The 24,639-nt window shown below is 42.1% G+C and overlaps 1 protein-coding gene across 7 annotated transcripts in view; it reads right to left on the reverse strand.

Annotated features, from left to right (window-relative positions):
* Nucleotides 1–1,591: 1,591 nt before the first annotated feature.
* LOC102292394 (nucleus accumbens-associated protein 2) overlaps nucleotides 1,592–24,639 on the reverse strand; it is a 35,324-nt gene continuing 12,276 nt past the window's right edge. For 5 of the 7 annotated variants that reach the window (XM_005931169.3, XM_005931167.2, XM_042224420.1 and 2 more), the window contains exons 2-7: nucleotides 9,455–9,636; nucleotides 8,577–9,347; nucleotides 6,896–7,072; nucleotides 5,436–5,541; nucleotides 5,110–5,207; nucleotides 1,592–5,014 (exon numbers count right to left, since the gene is read on the reverse strand). In XM_005931169.3, coding sequence (XP_005931231.1) covers nucleotides 4,491–5,014; nucleotides 5,110–5,207; nucleotides 5,436–5,541; nucleotides 6,896–7,072; nucleotides 8,577–9,347; nucleotides 9,455–9,566 — 1,788 coding nt within the window. In that variant the 5' untranslated portion in view covers nucleotides 9,567–9,636 and the 3' untranslated portion in view covers nucleotides 1,592–4,490. The other 2 variants (XM_005931168.3, XM_005931172.3) reach the window with 2 other exon arrangements.

The raw sequence follows: 24,639 nt of genomic DNA on the forward strand, positions 1-24,639 counted from the left end.
AAAGCACCAAAGTTTGACTCAGTCCTGGTTTTAAAGACGCACACTTATAACCAAGAAGGCTGGAGATAACATCACCATGTCCCTCCACTCTGGAAAGGAAGCTAGCACAGACCGAAGCAAGCTGAAGAAAGACAAAGCAAACAGCAAGAGCACATAGCAAGTCATACCATATGTCCCGTAGTGCACTTTGGGTCTCGTTCCTATTCTGATTGTCAGCGCTCTGAACACATGGCTTTAAAAGTTGCATTTACTCCTCATTTGCCTAACACCCGGTTGCTCTCAGTGTTTTTCCTTTCACCTTTCCAAGTAGTTCTAAAGTGCTGGCGTTATGTACAAGGACATGTAAATACACAAACAAACCTTCAGTGCATTTTCTTCTGAGTGTGCTGAGCTGTGAACATACTGAACTGTGTACTTAGTCTCTGTATTCCACTCTTTGTCACTACTTTGCTGTCATTAATACAAGAAATTCAGCTTTATGCAAACATTCAGCGAAAGGCCAGGTTGTATAATAAAAAAATCCAGCCCTGCTCACCACAGGACACCTCGATCTTTGTTTACTAACAGTGACAAGAGTTATTCAGCATAAAATACATGGTGCATAAAGATCAGAGGTTTCATTGGGTTGCGGTGAGTGCGAATGGCATGCATTTTATGGTACAAGTGTCTCTTTGCATATAAATGTATTGTTTTTCATGATGAGCCAGTCACTGGAACAAAAAACTACAGTGTCCGTGTGGGGGTGAGCAGAGCCCGATGCAAAGTGAGGAAGAAGTTATTTGCAACAAAATACCTTCTATTCAATAACCATCCAAGAAAAACAAAAAGTTTGATATAAATGAGAAACACGTCCGATACATGACATACATGTAACTGGACTTTTCTCTTTTGGCCACGTCAATCTTCCCAAGGGTTAGCCATGACATTCTCCGTTTATAGTGCAACATCGTTCATTTACCCTGCACAAGAAAAGGATCAAACCCCAAGTGGTCTTAAAGGATTATTGTTCTGTTTTGGGTTTTTTTGATGGCTTTGTTTTGCAGCGGGGCAGAAAAAGTGAATGAGCTGGTCAAAACCAGCGCGTGATAAGGAAATCGTGCGTAAAAAAAGAAAGATCCCCCCCCCCAAACAACAACAACAAAAGCCCGTCACACCTTAAATGTGACTAACTGATGAACAGGTTTGACTATACTTGACTATACTACGAATGAGATTTCATTTGAATTTCTTCCAAGGGTGTTCAACCACATTCCTTAAGAGCTGTGCTGTAAATATGTAATACTGGGCTGGTGAGCCAACATGATGGAAAACATAAAGCAAGAATGTAAGGTGAATAAATGACTATGTTATTAATATCATTTATTAGAATAAAAGATTACTAGTTTTTAATTTTAAACTCAAAAATGGCCAAAAAAAGTGTTATCTGGCTATATTTAGTAGGTCCTTGGTCCTGTTTGCTTCTGAACACAAAGTAATGGCACGCATCCACACCCACACATTCACAGTCTAAGGCACTGCTCCACACCCCTTTAATACTACAGTGGAACACATCCATGTTTCCCCACCCGTTATTATTTACTGCTTTATTTTAATTGCAGCTGATTTCATATTCCCCATGTATTTAGTATCTCTGCGAAAGTCCTCCTATTCAAAAGGATCAAAGATTTATTTTACACAAAAACACACAGAGAGAAATATTAAATACAAAGAATATCACACTCATTGCCCAGTTTACTAACTGAGTAGAAAGGTTTCTCTCTCTCTTTTTTTTTCTGAAGCTATAACAGCTACTTTCTATATTTTCCAAAATAAAGGCTACACATATTCATTTCTCAAGTCTGTTACTCTGACTCTGATCAGAAGTGATCAGACATTTAAGTGGCTCAAATAGACAACTGAATATTGTTTGTTTTTTACTGCGAGAAAAACCTGTAAAAATAATAAACATATGATATGAAGGTACAATTTGCAAAATCTCTGTGTTAAAAAAAACATCAAACAGAGGGAAAAAAAGCCTGCACTGCATGTGAACCTTGCTCAGTTTTGCACATAACGATGTTCACTACACTGGAAGACCTGTTCGCAGTTTGAAAAACATAAAAAAAAATAAAAAATAAAAAAAATCACTATATCAATAAAGCTTTAGGTTTAAACACCACCCAGCCTCACAGTCGGTATTAATTTTATATTATGGCATATTTTGAAGAATTTACTATACTCAAATCAAAGCTTGGACCCTCACCACAGCAGTGCTACAGATTACATTCATCCATCATCCCAGCCATCGTGACACAGTCTTGTTTTATCTACGGCAGATCGCACTTATTCCCAAAGAAAATAAACGCGCTATGAACCTTTTTGTTACTACCTAGTGCAATCGTAACCCTGTGTTTCTTGTGCAGGGCCATCTTAAAACTTCCCCTAACAGACGCTGAAACAAGAGCAGAAACAGAGACTACTCTGGCCCCGCTCATGAAGTGGCATAGCATATATTTTGAGAATAGTATTAGTACTAAGCCCGGCAGTTCTTAAATTAACCTATCACAACCCACTTTCCCCCAAATGTTGGTGGCTTCTCTTTTACTTAAATGAACGGTCTTTTCTGTGCTTTCGTTTGCTGATAGGGGGGAAAAAAAAGATACAGGGAAGATCTATGCATTGCACAATGAAGAAAGGCTGTGTGGCAAAAAACAGATATCAAAAGAAGAAATCAGGTATGACGAATGCAGGTTTAAAGTCCCTGTTGGACATTGCTTTGCTCCCCCCACCCCCCTTCCAAAACGTAGAAACAGTCATTGTCAGAGAGACTCGTTTCAGGTGTTGTCGTTACAGCCTCTCAATTAAAAAGGTCCACGTTACCTCCCTCAGCGTCTCGGCTCTTTACCTTCTTTTGAGTGCAAATGCAATAAGCCAGCATAAATTGCTCGTATAAGTTTGATTCAATAATTTACCCACCCTCCCAAAGAAAAAAAAGAACAAACAATAAAACAAACAAACAAACAGCCAGGTAGGAAGCAGGACTGCGTAGTATCGGTGCATATCACACCACCACCACAACATCACCGAGGTGGAACAGTGCTTCTCTCTAACATTCGTTCTTCTACTGCCCAGTGTAGTGCACTTCTTTACTACTCCATATATCCAGTCTCCTCTGCTCATGGGCACAGCACACTCTTTAGTTTAAAACAAACAAACAAACAAAAAAACAAATAAAACAACAACAACAAGAAATTCCAACAGTTACTGTGTAAATCCTGGGTCACAGCCGGATCAGTTCTAACATGCGTCAGACTGCGGTCAGGTCCAGCGGGAAACGGAGAGAGTCCTCTTTGAGCATTAACAGCGTATCTCGAGGCAACGGCAGCTGTTATCTTATTTCAATGCAGGTTTGTGGCTTTGTTGGTGTTTTTTTTTCCGAGAATTCTTTGTATCCACTGTTTGTATGAATGCATGCAAGCTCGGATTTTTTCTTTCTCTCTCTCTCTCTTTTTTTTTAGTGCATGTTCATGTTCAAGTCTCTCTCTGTATCTCCACAAGAGAATGATTTTTACCCAGAGTTAAAAAGCACTGTTTTTATAGACCATGTATTCTGAATACATTGGCGCAGATATTCAAGGCTATTATCCACGGGTTAGGAAATATGTCTTATCTGTATGCATGTGTGGTTGGGGAGGAGTGGTCTGGAGCAGACACAGGCATCACATTGACAACCTAATTCAACATGTCATGGGCAAATATGCCCGAATAAACAACTCCATGTGATAGAGTTGTTTTTAGACTGTGGACTATAGACATGACTGCTTAAAAAAATTTGATCATCTAAATGATGGGCCTATTTAATAGGGAGAAAACCGTTTTGTTTAATGGAGCTACCACAGTACATGGCCTTAAATTGCAAAACTGTTGTTGTTATACATTCATACACGTTCAAAATACAGTAAAGTAACATAAAGCGGTCAACATTGCTCATTCCAGATCTGTTTTCCCCAAGGTTACACGGGTTAGTTTCTGATGCAGCTTTCCAAGAAAATGGAATCATTTTACAAATCGGTGTACCACACCGGCAAAGCAGCTGTTGCTTTTGTATTGCACTTGAATGATGAATCATTACAGCCATTTGTTCTGCTACCAGGCCTTTGTAATAATGCTGCGGATGCCAAAACACTGAGTACATACTGAGTGTACCAAGAAACGGGCGGAGCAGAAAGAGTCGACTTTCTCAAAGTGCTAATGCCATGCCTGTGTCTACTTCTAAGAACAGTGTTCTGCTTCCACTAGCGGCAATTATGTGAGCACGCAAGCACACGTGTGCGCATGCATGTGCGACAGATTCCTGTATAGTAAGATCAGTGAGTGCGGCTTCTTGTGCTGAGCGAAATTCCCGTTGAGGAAGCACAGAGGAGGAAGAGTGGCGGACGAGCTGTTGTAAAAGAGCAAGCAAAGAGAAGAGGCTGTCTCTCACAATGTAAGAGACAGCCTAAAAAGGACATTCACTGTCCGTTCACCCTCGCACCGTGTCCAAAATTTTCTGCTTCCTGCTCAGCCGGCGTGTCGCCACAGTTGCCTGCCTCGGCTCCTGGGATCGCCCCCAGTGATCTGTTTACACCCTCTAACCTAGCTTCATCCTCGTCTTCCTCCTGTTCCTCTTGGACTGCTCCTTCGCCTTCATCTTCAGCTTCTGCTCCAGCCGCCCCAGACCCGGGGCTGCCTTCTGTCAGGGGTGGGTGAGTCCTGAGAGGGTCCTTACGATCAGGATACAACCTTTGCTCTAAGGTCTTGAAGTCGGCCTCAAAAGTGAGGGGTAACCCTGACTGAGGGGCACCCAGCGTCAGACCCAGACCTATAGCAGCGCTCATGCCCATTCCTGCACGGTACACATCCATGCCATCGGGCAGCATGGACTTAATCTTGGGCAACCATCGCTTGCGGACCCGCCTCGCGTTTGTGCACATGTCAGCAGCAATCACATTCATTTCACTCTCCTTGAAGTTAGGGTTGAAATTTTGACAGTAGACTGTAAAAAAAAGAAAGAAAGAATACAGCAAAAGTCAGCGTGGCACAAACTGCCCCCCTTTGAAACTTCCATTACTTCTATCAAGTATGACCTACGTTTGACAGCGTTGAGGACCCTGCTGTCCAGGGGTTTCCTGCTGGGATCACTAGTAGAAGAGCGAATGCCCGTCCCACAGCTATTGGCTAAAGTGTTTCTGCAGGGATGCAAAGTCAACACCAGGGGGCAGAGTCAGCAACAGGCACATACAGTAGATAAACATTGGAGCACACATAACAAACCGCATTGCACAACATGGCCACAGATGGAGTGTGAAAGTTGGTTTGTGACAACAGCAGTAGTGTTGGAGTCATACACACAAGTCAAGCCTAAGAGTCGAAATACTTAAACAGTTTGTTCATTATTTGCACATTTTTCTGCTCACCTGTCAAAGAATGTGGCTAAGAGACGGCGGAGCAAGACTTTGTGTTTGATGCCGGCACATAGATGACAATTCATCAGCTGGCCTCGAGTCATGAACACTTGTGTACCTGTGTGGGAAACAAAGGAAAAAAAAGAAAAAATCTTGTGTGAAACACGCTGACATTACAGCATTTTCCTTTATCTTTGAAGGCCCTCCTCTCTGCTTCTTTTACCTTTTACTCCACTTTGAGGCCTTTTTCTACATTTGAAGTCAAAGTTTAAGGAGATCTTTAATGGACTTAAACAAAATGGAGTCAGAAATCAGAGAAGAGGAACAGACGGTGACAAAAGCAGCACACTATTAAATGACTCCGTTTTGCTTTCTTTCCAGCGTCATCCCTTCCTCAGCAGTGCATGAGCCCTTACACCAATCGAGTTTTGGATTATTCACCACGACTTGCGCATTATTGTGCTCAGCTCTCTTTGAATTATGCTGGGAAGTACTCAGATGTCGTTCTTTTGTCTGGAGAGATTCGGCACCGAATCGATTTAAGGTTTTCTGTCACGTTCCTTTGTGGAAGCTGTATTACCTACACGGTGAGTTGTACCTGTTCTCTTTGAAGTGCCAAGAGCGTGATGTGGGAGCCAGACCAAAGAGTTCAATTTTTGTCTCATTGCACCAAAAAAATAAAAAATAAATAAAAGAACTTTTCCCTCATACTCTCAGAGCTCTGTAAGGACCATTTGGCAAACTCCCGGCAGGCAGTCATATGCTTTTTACTCCAGAGTGACTTCTGTCTAGCTACTCTTCCATAAAGACTGATGATATCTGCAGAGATGGTTGGATGGGTGCAGAGATGGTCCTTCTGTCTCAGTCTTAAATCTCTGCAAAGAAACTTGCAGCTTTATTTTAGCACTTTCAGTCTGACAGACAGAGACGTGGCGCCGGCTTCCTGACCCTTGCCTGATCCGTGGATTAACATGGGTCAGACAATGTTTTCCCAAACAGCCTTTTAATTAGGAATATGAATTCAATTAAACGGCACTGAGTTGTAAACATAATTTAACTAAACAGTCTTAATCAAATTTTTTAGCACTTATGCATAGTCAAGTTGCTGTGAATGAGCAGTAATTCTCTGGTAGGAGTCTCATATCGGACAAAGAGGGCTGATTACATGCAGTTGACCCTTACATTCACTATGAATGAAGGTCACAGGGCTGTGGGTAAATTCTCTAATAGATGGTCCTCTTTGCCCAAGTCTCATTAAAAAGATTTCAGTAACTTTAAACTTTGACAATGAGCTCTCCATCCTCCTGAATTTATGACTTTAAATTCATTTAGTTAAATTCATTTTTAAATCCAATTTCGATATCTTCCAAACTCACTTGGTGTGTAAGCGAATCCTTGGAAATTCTGCAGGGGTAAGATGTTAGCATCTAAATGTGCTGTGAGTGACTTGTGATTGCTTTGTGCGTGCCTACCCGCCACCAGCTCCAGCTTCTCTCCAGGGTCCCCCTCAGTATAGAGCTTAGGATGGCAGCGGTAGCCTATCTGGCTTATGAGGCTTGCAGGCAGCGCCACAAGGTCCCTGCGGATCAGCACGCAGTTGCGGTTCTCCAAGGACAAGGGCATCGACGCCATCTCCGGCTTGTCTTGGACTAAAAAAAAGAGACAAAGAACCGAAATGCAAACTTTATTTAAAATCTCACATCACAAAAACACATTGGTATCCGTCACTTTACTGGAATAAAAACACCCTAAACAAAGTTGTTTTCCACGCCTACCCCTGTGTATCCACACCAAAATAGAAGCTATGAAATTTAATTAGTAAAGCAGGTTGGGGTAATCTCATACAAGTTTGTTGTGTTCCATGAATGTTTTAGAGCTTTGCAGATGCATCCTAGACAAGTCACTGTGCAGCATCAGCATCTTTAGTTTTAGAGGGGGGGGACATATCCAGAGCTGAGTGTTGGGGTCTTATTCAAAAACTCTTTTTTTCACCCAAAAACCTCTAAGACAGCTTGTGAGTGTATACACATGCATACTCGTCCTGCACGCACACACACATGAAACAAAAAGAAATTAATCCAATAACTGCCACACGCATGCACATAGCGAAAGGTGTAGATTAATCTATTTGTATGTGCAGACACATCTGCGCGCGTGCACACACACACACACACACACACACACACACACACACACACACACACACACACACACACACACACACACACAGGAAAGATAAAGATGTGCATGGTTCTCAAATATCCTACAATGTCACCCTGGGGTGCTCTGACTGATTGCAGATAGAATGGATTTCATAAATATGTGAAACCCTAGAATTTGACAAACCTCTCTTTGAGCTGCAGGATGTGAAGAATGAAGGAGAGCGGAATCTGTGTGTATGTGTACTCATGTGTGAGTTTATCACTATCCATAGGTACCCCGTCGGTGTGTTTATGTGAATGCAAACCATTTACACCTGCATGTATTGAAAAAATCTACACCAGTGTAAAAAATGTGGCAGAAAGCCATAATGAAAAGCGGTACGGTCCGGCTGCTGTAGCTGCGATAAGGAAGATGTTGTTGGTCACGAAGCACTTCAATCATAACTCCATAAAGCTATCTTTAAGCTGAAAGAACCCCCCCACACACACATGCACACACACAAACACACATACTGGAAGTACAACAACCTGCTTTTCAAAGATGCGCAGGACACACGATGCATAAAAGATTAAATAAGGTAATTGGGATGAAATGAATGTGCATCAGGTTCTAGTTTTTTTGTTTTGTTTTTTTTAATTTTTTGCACAACCTGTAACAGATAAGAGGTCTGGATAAACCCCACATTTAGTTTCTCCAAGTCCTCTCAAGTTTTACTTTGAGATCGCTCTGTTATCAAATTAATTTCCTCCATATGAGCCGAGGGCAGCTGAGAAAGTAATGCACCAAATCAGACTTGACATGACTACAAATTTAAAGTTGCCATTGAGACTTTATCAGAGTCCTGGACTTTGATAGTATGTGCTTTAAGGATCGAAGTGCTGTAAAATCAGGGGGTGTGTTGTAAGCACAGCTCCTTATGGCATGCCACTGTTGTTTCATATACTAATAAGCATTGTTAAGGACTTTAGAAACATCTAACACAATACTCACTCCCGTAGGGATTGGCTGAACGTCCATAAAGATGACTGTAGGTCTCCTCTGTGATCCCATCGTAGGGCTCCTCCTCAAACTCCTCATCCTCGTTCTGGTAGGACGTGGGACTGTCGGTTGTGGGCAGACTGGAAGCTCCGGGGCTGGACCTGTCACCGCCGGCTGCTCCTCCTCCTCCAGCTCCACTGCCACTAGTCCCCTGGAGGCTGAAAGCGGGCATACCAGGGATAGGGGTCCCTCCAGCTGTTGTGTAGAACAGCGGCCCGGCCCTCCCCAGTCTACTCCCAAGCTCTGAAGGCGAAGTCTTACTTGGCGTTGAAGGTACAGTCAGGGGCAAGGGCTCACCTCCTTCAATTTTAATCTTACGCTGCGGTATGAGCAGAGTCGAAGACCATCCCGGGGTCCCTAGAAGGGCAGCCACTGCCAGGCCGTTGCCATTATTACAAGGACTCTGTGGCTCAGATACCGTTTCTTCTAAGGACCCCATTGTCTGCGAGTCACAGTGAGGTGAGTTTGCCTTAAACATTAGGTCCATGCCTTTTTCAACTATATGCTGAATTTGGAGGTAGCCAGCTGTGTACATGACCACCAGCTGCTCACTAGCTGCCATTGTTAGCTTCCCTGTGTAGCAGAAAGTGAGGATCTGCTCAAAGCAAGCAGGTGTGACTGAGGAAGGCAACTCAAACTGGGTCTTGGTGGAGCTGCTGAAGAGGTCACGAAAGTAGAGGCTGCTGGCGGCCAAAACAGCCCGGTGGGCTTTGAAAGCCTGGCCTGGTTGAGGGAAAAAGAAGTTGAGAACATTGACGAAGACAGTTAGCACTTTGTACAAGTTAATCTGTGATTAACAGAGCAACATTAACATTTTTCTGCCAACTGACCTTTAACCAGTATGGATACATCACAGTAGTGTCCCAGCAAGCGCTGCTCATTAAGGGAACCCAGAACCGTAGCTCCAAAGTTTGGGATCTCCACATGGAGCAGCTGGGACATGATGGCCACAGAGTGGAAGGAAGATGGGGCTTCAGATATTCACTGCAGACTCTGCCGCCGGGAGAGGCATCTGTAATAACAAAGCGGAAGGAATCCAAAAAAAAGGTATGGTAAATGCGTTGGAGAGGAGAAAGGCACTGACAAATGAAGGAGCAAAAAGCAAACGCGTGAAAGATGAAAAGACATGCCAGAGGGAGGCAGAGGGGCGAGAAGAGAGAGATAGATCCTCTCAGGTTGTTTCTCTCTCTTAGAAAAAGCAAAGAGTAAGAATGAAAATAGAGTTGCGATGAAGTGAGAACACGCATACAGTTGAGGGAGAAGTGAGAGGTGTGCGAAAGAAAGATGGATATGCAGAGATAGTGGGTGAGAGAGTCGAGGCAGGAGAGAGAAAGGAGGAGTCACTCCACAGAAAAAAAAAAAAAACACGAACACAATGCTGCGCCTACTGTGCATAGAAGGTTGTGAAATACCTTTAGGCTATGTTGTTTTACATTACTTAAATTCCAAGAACCTTGCACTCCTTCCATGTATTGCTCTTAATGCATCCAGAACAATTTACCCACAGCATGGACTTTGACAGCCTGTACGCCTTAACTTTTCTCAGAAATAAACCCCACACTGAATGCAACCTGTTTTTCATGTCATAGATTTTCCTGGATTTCGCTGACACCGTGGCAGTTGTTCTCTTTCTCAGATCTAGCTAGACAACAATCCAAAGAAAGACAACTTTAAAAAACAAAACAAATAAAAAGTCCTTTTCAGTAACACTCTCCAGATATATTTGCACCTTCATTCCAGCCCTGAACCTTTTATAATTGCCTTTGTCTTCCCACCAACCCACACATACGTACATATACGCACTAGTTTCATTATTGAGCAATGCTGCAGAACAGTTTCCAGGAATACAAACTGAAAAAGATGTCACCGCCTCTCTCTCTCTCTCTCTCTCTCTCTCTCTCTCTCTCTCTCACACACACACACTCTCCCACTTCATGCACTCCATACAGAAAGGCATGCACTGTGGCTTACTTACATAAAAGCCTGCATGCATGAAGACACACACGCACATGCAGTAAAAGCTGCACAGGGAAATTACTGTGTACTCTGGCACGCAAGCACTCACCTGGAGAAACAAGAACATGCCTTTTCCTCTGCTAACAGTCTCTCACACATGCACAAATGCACAAAAAGAGTGCTCACTCTGTTATCCCAGACAGTTCTGACCTGAGTAAGCCAGTCTTCTGGTTAAAGCACACCATGGAGCCTTGACACACACACACACACACACACACAAAACACGCCAGCAGCAGTCAGGACCAGGACAGAAGAGGAGCAGTTAAGAGACGGAGGGAGAGCACTCAGATGTACTCCGTCTAGTCGACTCTTTCTCTCACTTAAAGTGTCATTCCTAGTGACTCAAAGATGATTCTCTCTGCTGACTGACTTTTCTCTGTCTGTTTTCTCTCGGCCTATCTACAATCTCTATACCCTCCAAAGCCCTATTCTCCCTGCTAACTGTCTGCTCTAGCACTGTCTCAAAGCCTCCCTCTGCCTCCTTGTCATTATCTCGCTCTCTCTGTGTTTCTCTCCCCCTCTCCCTGTTCTCCAAGGGTTGAATTCAACAAGTGCCGCTGTAGATAGGGGGAGTGTGTGAGTGAGAGAGAGAGAGGGAGCGGGGGAGAGAAAGAGAGGCCAGAGCAGAGCAGAACCGAGCAGAGCAGAGCGAATCAATGATGAAAGGAGTGGGAGGCTCAGTGTGTGCGCAAGCGCACGCCCGTGCATGTGTCTGCGCGCGTGTGTCTGATCAATGCAGTATCTATACGTCGCAGGGAGTGGGAGGGAGAGAAAAACACAGGCTACAGTTACAGACGGAGACAGAGACTGGGCAGAGCTAAGGAGAATCAAGGGAGGGAGGGCGGGAGGGGAGAGTTGAGACAGAGAGAAAGTCATTTGAGGACAGTACGAGTAGAGAAAGACAATTAGGTTGAAGCAACTTCTGCTACTTGGACACAGACATGTATATACAGTCTAACAGAATGAGGGGGAGAATGACTAAGACGAAAAAAAAGAGAAACGAGAAGCACATACAGGGGTCACATCCACCATTAATTAAGGAGACATCGAATAGCGAAACTTGTGAGCACCCAGTTTGACGCAAGTCTGGAAAGAATGCGTCACATCTCAGTAAAGCAGAGCTTTATTAAACTCGAACTATAGCGTGCACAATGCAGTGAATCCTTAAATCCTTCTAAATGTAGAACTGAAAAGACTGATCGAAAAACAATCACCAGTGTCAGGGTATTTCCCATTATTCGTACCATCTTTGTAAGACAATAGTTAAAAAAAAAAAGGAAAAGAAAAGAGAGGCTTTACTTTTGAGCAAGTGTTGTGTATTTTCTCTGAATCATGCAAGGACATCTCTGCCAAACACCTACACATAAACAGAGAGAAGTGCTGTCTTCACGCAAGACTATTTTGTATTTCTACATGAATTGATGAATTAAATGATTAATTTACGCCTCCGCTTCGGTGGCTCGGCTTGTTCAGGTGACATTTCTCTGCTTTCTCTTGGGTACTTTTTTTGGCCAGCCCATAGAACGCTTCCCTAAATGTTACTTGATCTGGATGAAGGAGGACAGGAGCCAGATGTCACTGCCTGCGACAGGACAACCGCTAAAAGAAGGACAACAGCTACCAGAGAGGATAAGTTCCAGAAAGATGTGTGTGGGAGGGTATAAATGCATAACGGATGAGTAGGAAAATGGGTTGTTTTTTTTTACAGTATGTGTGTGCATATAAACACACGCACACGAACGAATGCTGTGTAATTTTTACATGTCAGAGTAAAAAATTATAAAAACAACAAATAACACTAAGGAGACAGCTTTCTCGGAGTGCCGTGCTGTGTTATAGGTGACGAGACATGAAGACATCCTTTCAGCGCATGTCGCTTCTCTTAAAGAAAAAAAACAAAACAAAAAAACATCAAGCTGATGCTGAGGTTTTCTGAAAGTGAGCACGTCTCTCTCCCCCCCTACAAAAACTATCAAGGCACATTGTGCTCAATTCTTTGCCAAAGAAACCTCAAGTGGAGAAAGTTGCGCTAAACTGAGCAAACTTTTACTCTTCAGTTGCAACGGAAATATGAAAGGGAGGATATCACAAAGCGTTGAATGCAGTGAGTCAGACTTTGGTTTACAGAGCTTTGGCCCAGCAGTGCGATATCTGCACGGCACATATAGGCACACATGAGTGAGCACACACAAAAAAAGCACAGTGAAACGCAGGAGAAACAAATCTGCAAACACTCTCCTGCTTTCTTACACACACACACACACACACACACACACACACACACACACACACACACACACACACACACACACAGGTAATCTCCCTGTGCACACTCAGCAATACACATTCTGTTTGTTTGTCTGTCTGTCCCTCTGTGAACCTGCCAGACTGCTTGTCCACCGGCCCATCCATCCACCGGTTATTGTAACTACTGTGTCCTTACATCGCCTCTTGCGTCCCCCCCCGCATCCCCACCGCCCTTCTTTCTCTTCTCTATCCTTCCCGCCCTGCATACCACGTACCCACTGTCTCTCTGCCAATTAATGCACACAGGGCTGCATTGCAGTGAGGTTGGCGCGTGCCACGGCAGCAAGCACAGTACAGAGTCTACAGACATGCATGTACGTGCCAGCCAGGCAGAGCGGGATGGAGAGGAGGGGGTGAGAGTGAGGGAAAAGAGGAAGAGGGAGGGCGGGTAAGTGGGTGGGTGAGTATGGGGAGGGGGGCGAGAGAGTGAGCGGAGAATATGTTGAGTCAGGCAGACAGGACGGTGGAGTGCCACACTGCACATATACACAGCCGCATGTCTGTGAAAATGTATGCACGAATGAATATGAAACAAAAGGCACACATACATGTGCATCATGACAGCCCAAAAGTATGCAGAAATGCAAATGCGCACACGCGCACACACACACACACACACACACACACACACACACACACACACACACACACAAACATGCATGCAAATTCCAACCTCCTTATGGCTGCTTTATATATAGACTTTGCACATCACTGATGAAAAAATATAAGGCACCGACTCCCTCAACTTGTTTGCCAAACGAGTCACTATGTGTGTGTGTGTTTCTCCGTACATTGTGTCCTCATTTGCTATCCCGTATGTTTGCATTTCCATGTCAAAGTTTCCTGCATACCAAGGCGTGTTTTTATAATCATCATAATATATCCGACTGTGACTTTTGGCACTTCATATCAGGCGCATGTGTGTGTCTGTGTGTGCGTGTGAGGCACAGTTTGTGAGTTTAGATATGAGATTCGAATGCTGTTCTGATGGTGCTTGTCTGTTTTTTGTTGGAATGTGTTACATCCATTTTAATCAAGAATTCATACCTACGCACAGTGTTATTAACTGTAGCAGCAGGTCCAGGCATATTTGAATAATATGAAGAAATGAGACGATTCGCCAGATGGCAAACAAACACACACACACGCCGATTTTAACTACTACTTATACTAGAGCTGTCTACCAAATGACAATGCTGTAAGATTCAAACCTTAAACCATCAAAGTCACAAACAACCCTGAATGCACTAACCCTTTATTACTTTGTGGAACAGTTTAAGCTTAAAGTGAAGTTGGTTCACATGATGCAAGTCACAAAAATCCTCACTTAAATACGTTAGCCGGCATCATCGTCAAGGCACAGAGAAGTAATACCATTGCTAAACATGTTTTTGGAAGTAAAGAAATTCATTAAAAAAAAAAAAAAAAGGAAACTCAAATCAAAAATTTGAAACGAGCCGAGGAGGAGCACATCCGTCCTCCATTGCTTATGTTGCCACTATACAATCTCAATATGAACAGTCCCCTCGTTATAAATATTCAGATCCTGCAGTTGTTCTCATGTTTAAAGTGTACCAGACAACAGATTCTATCCACGTTGAGACAGCAACGCTCCCTGGCAACAGTTCTACCAATCGGGAATGAGCGGGTGTCTGCCTGAGTCTGTCTGAGTATCATTATGGGATGTCGAGAGAAATAGAGAGAGGAAGAGAGAGGCTGCTTATCACTGCTTATAATGCAACATCATTCTCTGTGTACAGACCCCGCTGGGTGAAGTTGTCTGCACATAGTCAGGATCAAAATCATCTTTTCTTAAAAAGAAGAAAAAAAAAATCTCGCCATGATTCATGTAGTTACGTAACAAAGAGACAAATATGAAATGATTTGTTGTGGGCTGAATATTGTCTGGTATCTTTCCACTTGTACTCACTCAATATGCACTAATAACGTAACTTGTGGTCTGACGAAGGAGAAAATAGCAGTGAATTCCAGTTTTTAACTGCAATGTTGTCTGCACAGAAATGATAGTGTGAAGCAAAAAGTCCCACAGAACAAGCCATATGAGGGTGGGATGATGTAACCAAATATAAACATAACATATCACAATTGTTTGGTCAAATTAAATATTAAAAAGTACTTTTTCGCACATTGCTTTTTAATAATCATTGTTTTGTTTTTTGGTTGGATGATTTTATATTCAAAGTAAAGTCCCTTTTACACTGGATTTGCTGAACACTACCATGACGGGAAGAATTTGAAGTATACACACATTTTGTCACTTACAGTAAAGATGCACTAATGTGTCTAAAAAGAGAAAAATAAATCTAATAACTGTTATCATTACTAGATTTAGTGACAGACAGACTATTCATTTGGTCCCCTATCCCTACTCACAGCATTGCTTTGACAAAAGCAGTCATTTATTTTGCTCTGCTAAAGGCCTAGAGACCAGTTGGCAACCATCTGCCAACTGGTCATGAGGGAGATATGTGTACTCTCCAACCAGTTGGTGGGTGGTTGCTGGAATTTGATGGTAGTTGCTCTGAAACTTATTGCTAAAGCCCCAGTGATGCCAAGAGATATGTCACTGGGAACAATGTGTATTTCTTGACCAGTTGCTGGTTGTTGTGGTACATGGTGCTGCTTATAATTATTTTATTTGCTAGCACACTGCTGCGGTTGCCAGTGAAAGATGCCGACATGTCAGTAAACACTCTGCAACTACTCTCCAAGTGGCAAAGAAACATTTTCCTTCAAATTAAAAGTTGTGCCTTTCGAAAATCCACATCGCACTTTAAAGTTGCACTGCTGCTCATCTAGTAGTTAGCAAGTGTCTGCAGACAAATCGATGTCTTCCATGCAAACGGCAATCTGCTAATGATCTTAGCAGTCAAAACCAGGTCTATGGTCCAGCACCCTGTTTTCGATTTCATCTAGCAACAGCCAGCAACTTTCAGCAACTGGTTGGTACATTTTACACATTTTTCCCCAGCACCTGGAGGCTGCCAGAGAGTTGCCAACCAGTTTCTAAGCCTGTGTAAGTGAGGCCTTAATTAGCTAAAATCTTTCCGCCATCTTTCCACCACAATGCAGACATTTAATGGGATGGTAGAGACCAAATTCAAAGCAAAAAGGTGACTATTCTGAATCTTCTGGGGTTTTGGAAACACAAATATATGCTGACAACTGCTGTCAAAAAGATCAGAGCCAATGCAAAGCAGCTGGAGCTGGACTGAACAACAGGAGTTCTAGGTAATGAGGTGTGTTAAAAAATTTTCACATATGGCTCTAACTGTCAGTTGTTTAGACTAGAGGTTTTAGAAAAAAACATACTGCCCAAAGGGTTGTTGTGGCTAGCATTTGTTGAAAAATTAAGTATGGGTAAAATCGGTAAGAGAGACAAAATGAAAGCATCTACGGATCAAGCCTGCCAACTGCATTCCCAGCTGCTACTGTATTTAGTAGATACTGTTTACTCTCTTCCAGAGTCTAACAGCTAAAGGGTCAATTATGATAAGTACAACTCCATCCATTATAATCGACTCTCATCAAGGGAGGTAAACACGAACACGGACACACCTTCGCAGAAATGTACATATCTTAATCATGTGCACCGCTTCAGGGGAAGATGCCAGCGATGAATGAAGTTAATGCTTACATTTCCCAGTGGTTGAGCACAGTATTAAGGAAAAAGCTTTGACAAATAACTCCTGTAACAGGGGGGGGGATACCTGTAAGTTTAGCCTGTAGTCGCTGTGATAACCAGACAGACTGAGGGAAAGAAAGACAGAGAGAGCATATACAGTATCTGTGTGTGTGTGTGTAATCCTCCTGAGGCAAAGGCATTGCTAATGGACTCCAAGTGGCTGTGGGAGGTAAACAAACAAACAGTAGCAGTGGCTACTACATCACACCAAACTCTGGTGACTAGCACACTAGACCGGCTGTGTATACCAAACATCAACCCACATACCCTTGAATATACATGACTGCATGGACTGCTTATAGATATATAAAGGAGTGCTCGAAAGATAAATATGGCAGACTGACGGGTACGTAACGGCGTTTTAGGTTAAGAGATGATAAAAGGCCGGGGGGTGAGGGGATAAATGAATAAAAGGGGAGAGGAAAGAGAGAGAGAGGGAGAGATAGAGCGAGTGTGTGAAAGATGCAAATAGAAAAGAACAAGAGAGAAGTTGACAAAGCACAGTCACAGGGAAAGAGAGGAATAGGGAAATGAGCTAAACTGACAGAAATGTAAAGCTCGAAAAGAGAATGTGTTCGAGTTGACAAGAAAACTGCAGAATACTTGAGAAGGCATACAAAAAGTTAAAAGTTGGAAAAAAAGCAGCAGACTTGATCATCTGTAATATTAATATTCCCATTTAAACTGTGACAGCCATAAAGCAGACTTAGCATATTGTGTAATCTCACTTCATGTGCTTTGGTCCCCGATTTTTCCAAGCAGGGCAACAGACAAAGCCAGGCCATATGGATAAACTGTCACTTTGTTCCAATCCAAAGAGATCCGACCTCCGCTCGACATTACTCACTCTAAAATGTCAGCTTCACGGTATAAGCTTCCCAGACTGTCATTTTCTAGCAAGGTAAATCCTTAGATGACAAAGAAAGGGAAGAAAAACAGGCAGGTTGGATTTTTTTCAGTTAGAATAAACTCATATTAGAGAACCACAGGAGCCCGCGGGCCGTTCCAGTTTAGAGCAACATATAAGTGTGACGTTAGTGTGCTAAGGAAACTATATTCACGCAAGACGGAGATATTTTGACCAAATACTGACACAAGACCAAAAATTCCCCCAATTTCCAACTTAAAAAGAAGCTACGTAAGCAGCACAGGAAGAAAGTAGGGAAGAGAGAGAGACAGTGAGGGCGCGACAAAGCAAGAAATGAGTCAGTGTGAGATTGTTAAGTCACAACACTTGAATGTGTAAACGCTAGGATAGAGTATACTGCGCTTATGACTATCATGTGATATCTCTGTCTTTGGGATAGAAACCCTTTACATTGGGAGTGGTTTGCAGCTGCAGTGTGTGACTGTTGGGACTGTTTTCTATGAGCCCGAGGGACGTCATGTCACACTGGCACAGACTGATCTCCTGCCAACAAAGTGTCTGTTTTGATGGGCTCAGGCAGATTTTTTTTTTCCTTCTCCTGTCTTGTTTGGTGATTTCATCGATTGCCAAGACGTTGCAGGAAAAATGTCAATGGACAGAGAACAAAGTGACTTTGGTGTCAACCGTGGAATGCAAATCATCTCCAATTATAGCTTAAAAATGCCATTAGAGACAATCGGACAATTACTGCTCAGAAAAAACAGTTTTTTTCTTTGATTGAAGGAAGGGTAATCTGACTTTTTGGGGAAGCAATAAGTCTAAGTTTATAAAGTTATAACTCTAAAGTTAGTTTTCACATGAAGGGAGGACCTGTTGCTGGGCAGCTACCACACCGAGGTCCAGAAAGGTCTACGAGTGAGTAAAAACACAATTACTTTTAGCTAAGTATTCCTAAAACTTGCAATATCTGTGGATGGCTTAGTCTGGCTTTATCAGTGAAGCAGCAGATTGAAAAATACATTTTTTTTCAGCGTATCAAGGTAGATGCGTGTGTTGCTGCTCAAGCTCACAGAAGTGAATACCAAATAAAAGAAACACAATTTGTCCTTGGCCTCGCAATAGGGATGTTGTAGCCCTGCCATGTGACTCTGCTTTGACAAGGACATCAGTTCACTCTCAGGACAAGCGTTTGTGGCATCTCTAATGTGCTCATTTACAAACTATAACTGTGCCATGGCAGGGACTGTACTGGCTGAAGGAGCTAATTGGTTTTATAGCTGATCCCTGCATCGAGAGCGCTTTGATACCGTAATTTATTCTTACAAGTGCAATTACAAATCAGGTTTGCCACCGTTGCTGTGCTAGCACTTCTGGCTACAAGGCACCAGATAATTGAGTACACTGGATTTATGCAATTGCCCTTAAGTTAGTTAAAAACGGCAGCACCATCCCCCTCTGGAGCATGTGAGGTTATTGAGTTTTTTCTTTTGTTGTCAAGCTGACCAAAAGACTTGTGGTTATTGACATACTGCCTGAGGATAGCTTCGGTATTTCCTCATATATCCCGAAATCCCGAAAGTTCTACTTTAGAGGTGGCATGGGAACAATTTTTATAGGCCAACACACATTTAGTATTCAATCATCAATATCAAACATATCTCATTTCAAAATCAAATGTTAACATATTTGTTTTCTCCTATCAGTCCTTAATATTAAGGACATTTTCAGGACCTTTTAGAGGGAATCTATTATGCCAGCTTGTATATAAGAAGCAGCATAATTCACTTTTGCCCACCTGGCCAGCTGTCTTGCCTTAGATACTCTTTGGATATTCTCTTTAGCTTGACCATTGTCTGGGGATACACTGGCCATAAGATGTCCTGCTGAGTGTCACCATCTGTCACACAAGCTCTATTATTAGGTTAGATTTCACAGGAAGTCTGTATGGTTGTGGGTCTATGCGTATCTTGCCTATGCATTTGTTCCAGGGCATGATTTGATTTCCATACTGAAATGAAAACAGCAGGACATGAAAGATCATGACTGGCGATCCTGAACATTTTGAAAAAGATCCTGAATGAAGGGATGAGAGATATTATTTTTATTTCCGGTTTGTTTCCACATTTTGTAATAAAGGTAATGATGCTAATTTTTTTTTCTTTTTTCTTTGCTCAATAATGCTTTAAAAAAAAAGTATCTGTAGCTAAAAAAGTATCTCTTAGATGACTGATTGGTACTCCTTTACTCACTGCATATACTGCAAACACAATTAGCATACATGTGCAACTCTGATGTACACACACTGGCCACTTTATTAGGTACGCTTTTTTAACTGCTCATTAACACAAATATTTATTCGGCTAGTCACGTGGCAGCAACTCAGTGCATTAGACATGGTTAAGACAACCTGCTGAAGATCAAACTGAGCATCAGAGTGGGAAAGAAAATGTCATTTATGTGACACGGTTGTTCTTACAATTCATTTCAGAGAGAAATTTTGACAAAAAAGTCACAACAAAAGTCACCTCAGAAATTTCCAGCGGAACAAGGCTGAGGGAGCAGCAGTTATTGCCGCAACCGGTTGCAGGTGAGGGTAAACAAGAAACAAAAAGCAAAACAATAGGGAGACGGGACAGAAGACACAACAGTTTATAAGGTTTAAATAGAATTACCCCAAAAAGAGAAAATATCCCGTGAATATCTTTTAGTGAAAAGGCCTTGTTGAGGCCACAGGTCAGAGGATAATGTTCAGACTGCTTTGATCAGATACGAAAGCAACAATAACTAAAATAACTACTCATTACAACCAATGTATACAGAAGGGTATACCTTAAAGCAGATAGCCTAGAGCAGCAGAAGACCACCCCAGGTGGCTCTCCCATCAGCTAAGATGTTGAAGCCAGAATTTGGTGTCAACAACATGAAAGCATGGCTCCATCCTGCTTTATATCAACAGTAGAGACAGGTGGTGGTGCCGTAATGGTGTGGGGGATATTTTCTTGGCAAACTGGCACACATTAACTTTAACGCAACCCAAGCCTACCCAAGTATTGTTGGTGACAATGCCTATCCTTTTATGACCACACTTTACCAATCTTCTGATAACAGTAAGATAACGCACCATGTCTCAAAGCTCAAATCATCTCAAACTATTTCCTTGAAAATCATAATGTGTTCACTGTACTCAAATGACCTCCACAGTCACCAGATTTCAATCCAATAGAGCCCTTTTGGGATGTGACATAAAAAAACAAACAAAAAAACAACGATTCACAGTAGGGGTGGGCGATATAAACGATATACGGTAGAAACGATATAAATTTGGCCAACGATAGAGATTTTGCTATTGCGATAGCGCATGTTGATGATGTCATCAAGCCGCGCCTGTTTTGGTCGAAAGCATCGCAGCGGCTACAACCATTATCATCTGCAAATTATTCCGACAGTCATATAAAAGAGATGAAGCACTTTTGAAATATGGGGAAAGCCAAAAACTGCGCTTCCTCCACTTCCGTAACATTGATTCATTAATGTTGAATTCTCTCGCAGCTGCTCTATTCCCATGTTGTTGCAGTATATTAATGACTAACCTCGTATTGTGGATGAATAATCTCAGTTGTTCTCCTGACTGAAGTTTGGCCCGTGTATAGCATCCTGCTATGCGATTGCATTTGTCCCTAACCACCAGAATCCCTCACGTTAACTTTTATCGAGTGGGAAAAAAAAGTTGGCGTTCATCCTCCAGCTTCACTGTGCTAATGTTATGCTAACATAGCTGTGTCGCTAGCAATCACGTAGCACAACATTATATACCAGGTAGTCCAACTTCAGTAACCCTGCAAACGCCACTGCTGTTTAGTTTTCTGTCTTCATTTATCTGAAGTGGTAGCAGAGCTGTACATTTTAATTAGTTTCAAAAATCTCTCAGTCAGAACATGGTATGTCATGTTTAGGTGGAAACTAGCGAGCTAACTTCTAACTCGGTTAAATTTAATAACTTCTGTTTTCATGGATGCCTGGATGTTAAACTTAATTGTTACACCTGGTAAAGCAGCAACGCTGATGATTTTATTAAAGATTAAAGAATTTAGACAGTTTTTAACTCTCAGTGTTTGTTTGACTTTGGGACCAGAAATGGACGGAGTTTTGGACCCAGATTACTCCGCGAAGCTCCTCACTACTGCAGCTGTAATGCTCTGACAATCCATCAAGCAGTGCGGCTTACTAAAGTTGTACTAAAACATTTTTAACAGATTTCTGCACGCCAAAATTGGTTCAAGGTCAGTAAGCACAACCAGAATTCATACATAAGGCACACTCTCGATTTTTGAGGAAATTAAAGGATTTTAAGTGTGCCTTATAGTGTGGAAAATACATTATACAGAAGAAAAGAATATATCGTGATATATATCATTACCACACATGCTTCAAATTATATCGCGATATGAATTTTAGGCCATATCGCCCAGCCCTAATTCACAGGAAGTAAAGCTGATAAATCTGAAGTAACTGTGTGATGCTTTCATGTCAACACAGACCAAAATCTCAGAGGAATGTTTCCAGCACCTTGCTGAAACTATGACACAAAGAATTAAGGTTGTTCTGTAGACAAAAAAGGTGGGGAGGTGGTGGTGGTGGGGTGTCCAACCTATTATTAGGAGTTAGTGTGTACCTAATAAAGTGGCCGGTGAGGGTACATCACTTGCAGATGTTATTTTTTGGTGTCTGTTCATATTCAATCTGTAGGCGTTTATCTTGTTTTTAACAGTAATTCTTGATAAAAGTCAACATCTCACTGACTAAATAAATAAAAAAACCACATATATTATTATCATCTTTGTCTCCAAATATTCTTAGTCAGCAAAGCCAAATGGTTTAAAAAAGGAGTTGTATTTGTTGTTTTAGTTCAAGGAACTCCTTTTGGTTCTACTGACTACGATCCTTTTTTTTGGCCTTCAGCACAGTAACAGATACAAATACAGTGTTTGAACTGATGCAACAGAATCAATGAATCTTTGATCCAAGCATTGCTGAACACCAAGATCATCTGAAGATAAATGAGAAGCAATGTGGACATATTTAGGGTCTGCTATTGACATTACAACTCGCTATCCAGACTCTAATTTAAGGGTTGAGGACCAGTTCCAGATTTCAAATATGAACTTGTCTGCAAGGGTCTAAATAAATGTTCTTTTCAGAGGTTATAGCAGGCTGGTTTTTAACTTGCTGTAAACAAGCGACATACTGCATAAGACAATTTCAGTGAAAAGGTTCTGCACATATTAAGAAAAAAAAACTGTGGATAACAGCTGCGTCAAGGGTGTCAATCAAACAGGGGCATGCAAAGTGAGAGAAATTTAAAACACACGCGATCAGGTCTCTGGAAGGCTCTTCACACCTTTAAGTGTAAAAGCGGTTGTTTTTAAAAAAACGAAAAAACCTCCTACCTAGTAAAACCACCACTTTTTTAAAACAATTACATAAAAAATTGTAATCTACGAGGGATCTTCGATAGCAGAAAAAAAGAAAAAAGTTCCCAGCAAACCAGCGAGTCACAGAGTGACAGGAAGAGAGTGACACAAAGGTAGACAGAGGGTTGGAGAAAAAAAACAAAAAAACAACAACAACAACAACAACAAAAACCCCCCAAAACACAGCGTCTTGATCACACTGCTCTGCTGTGTCTGAGCTGACTGACTACAGTGGCACATGTGTGACATCAGAGAAGCCCAACATGGCTGCCAGAGGAGCCCAGTGCAATGCAAAAATGAGGACGCATCTTTCAGCATCAGTGCCCCACTGTCTACACACAGGAGTATACAAACTCACACATGCACACGCAAACACACCCACGCAGACGAAGGCATACAGAGAAAGCAGTCCCTGCAACGACTGAGTGCCCCAAGTACATTTTTCAATTAGAGGAGACCGAATTATAACTTAAAAAAAAACCAACAACAATAACAACAAGAAAACCAAAAAACAAACAAGAGGCAAAAATAAATATATAAAGCAGCAGGGGACTGAAATGCATTTGATAACAGAATCAGGAAAGCCAAGCACAGGCCACAGGTCATGCCAAAAAAAAAAAAGTGTATCACAAAAGATGGTTTGGTCTAGCAGCAGCAGCACACGTTTATTTTGAGATCTTATACGCAACCCCCTCCCCATCCACCCTTTCCCCAACCAAACATCTCTCTCTCGCTCTCTCTCACACACACACACACACTTTCCTGTGACCTAAGAACCTTCCAGTGAGCACCATACCAAGCCTAGCACACATGTGCTCAAATAGCATGTAACCTTGGGTAACCTCATCGCACTGGTAAAGCACTGAAGTGGGCTGTGGCTGATCCTACGCTTGTTTATCTCTGTCTCAGGCAAGAAATGAGTAAAGAACGTTGAAATAACCATCTCGCATCATGAAAATCCCCTGGAGTTTACATAATGTGTGTAGAAGCATAGGTGTTGGCCACGCAGATATAGGAAATGCGCTTACATCATGTAAGGTTTCCAGGAACCGATCAGTTTGATCTGCCTTTTGATGCATGGGTCCTTTGCCATGCTGTTATATAATTCCTCGAGACAGCGTTAAGAAAAAGAAAAATCATATCTGGAATTTTTTTCTTCAAAATACTTTTCTCTGTCTGCCCGGTCATTCACAATGTTAATGGACATGAGGCTTGTTAATGAGTAGAAAGTGTTTCTCCTCCTTAGATCAGTCTTTCTCAAACTTCACAATCCTGCAGCCCAGTTAGAAATCTCAATAAACCCACCAGACTAGTTGCGTTTTAGCAGTTTTAGTTTGATCTTTAACTGGCTTGCTTGTTGAGAGCGATTCTTCGTTAGCATCTTTCCTCTCCCCTTATTATAGCCCCCATTTTTAGCTCTTTCCCTGTCAATGCTCACAAAATACACACACACACACACTTGTAGATCACACAAGAGCAATGACGGATAATGTGTAACAAAAACCCCAGGCCTTTGTTTTATTAGTTCTGAAAGTAACAACTGTATCAGTTATATTTGATTGTAACTTTTATCTTAAACCGTTTTATCCATTTGCAGCAAATGATGTCTTGCAGCCAACCTGCAGCAGCTTTAAGAGAGCACGCTGT

This window comes from Haplochromis burtoni, unplaced genomic scaffold, assembly GCF_018398535.1.
Source record: "Haplochromis burtoni strain Fernald_Lab_line unplaced genomic scaffold, NCSU_Asbu1 Contig_137, whole genome shotgun sequence".
Classification (NCBI taxonomy): Eukaryota; Metazoa; Chordata; class Actinopteri; order Cichliformes; family Cichlidae; genus Haplochromis; species Haplochromis burtoni.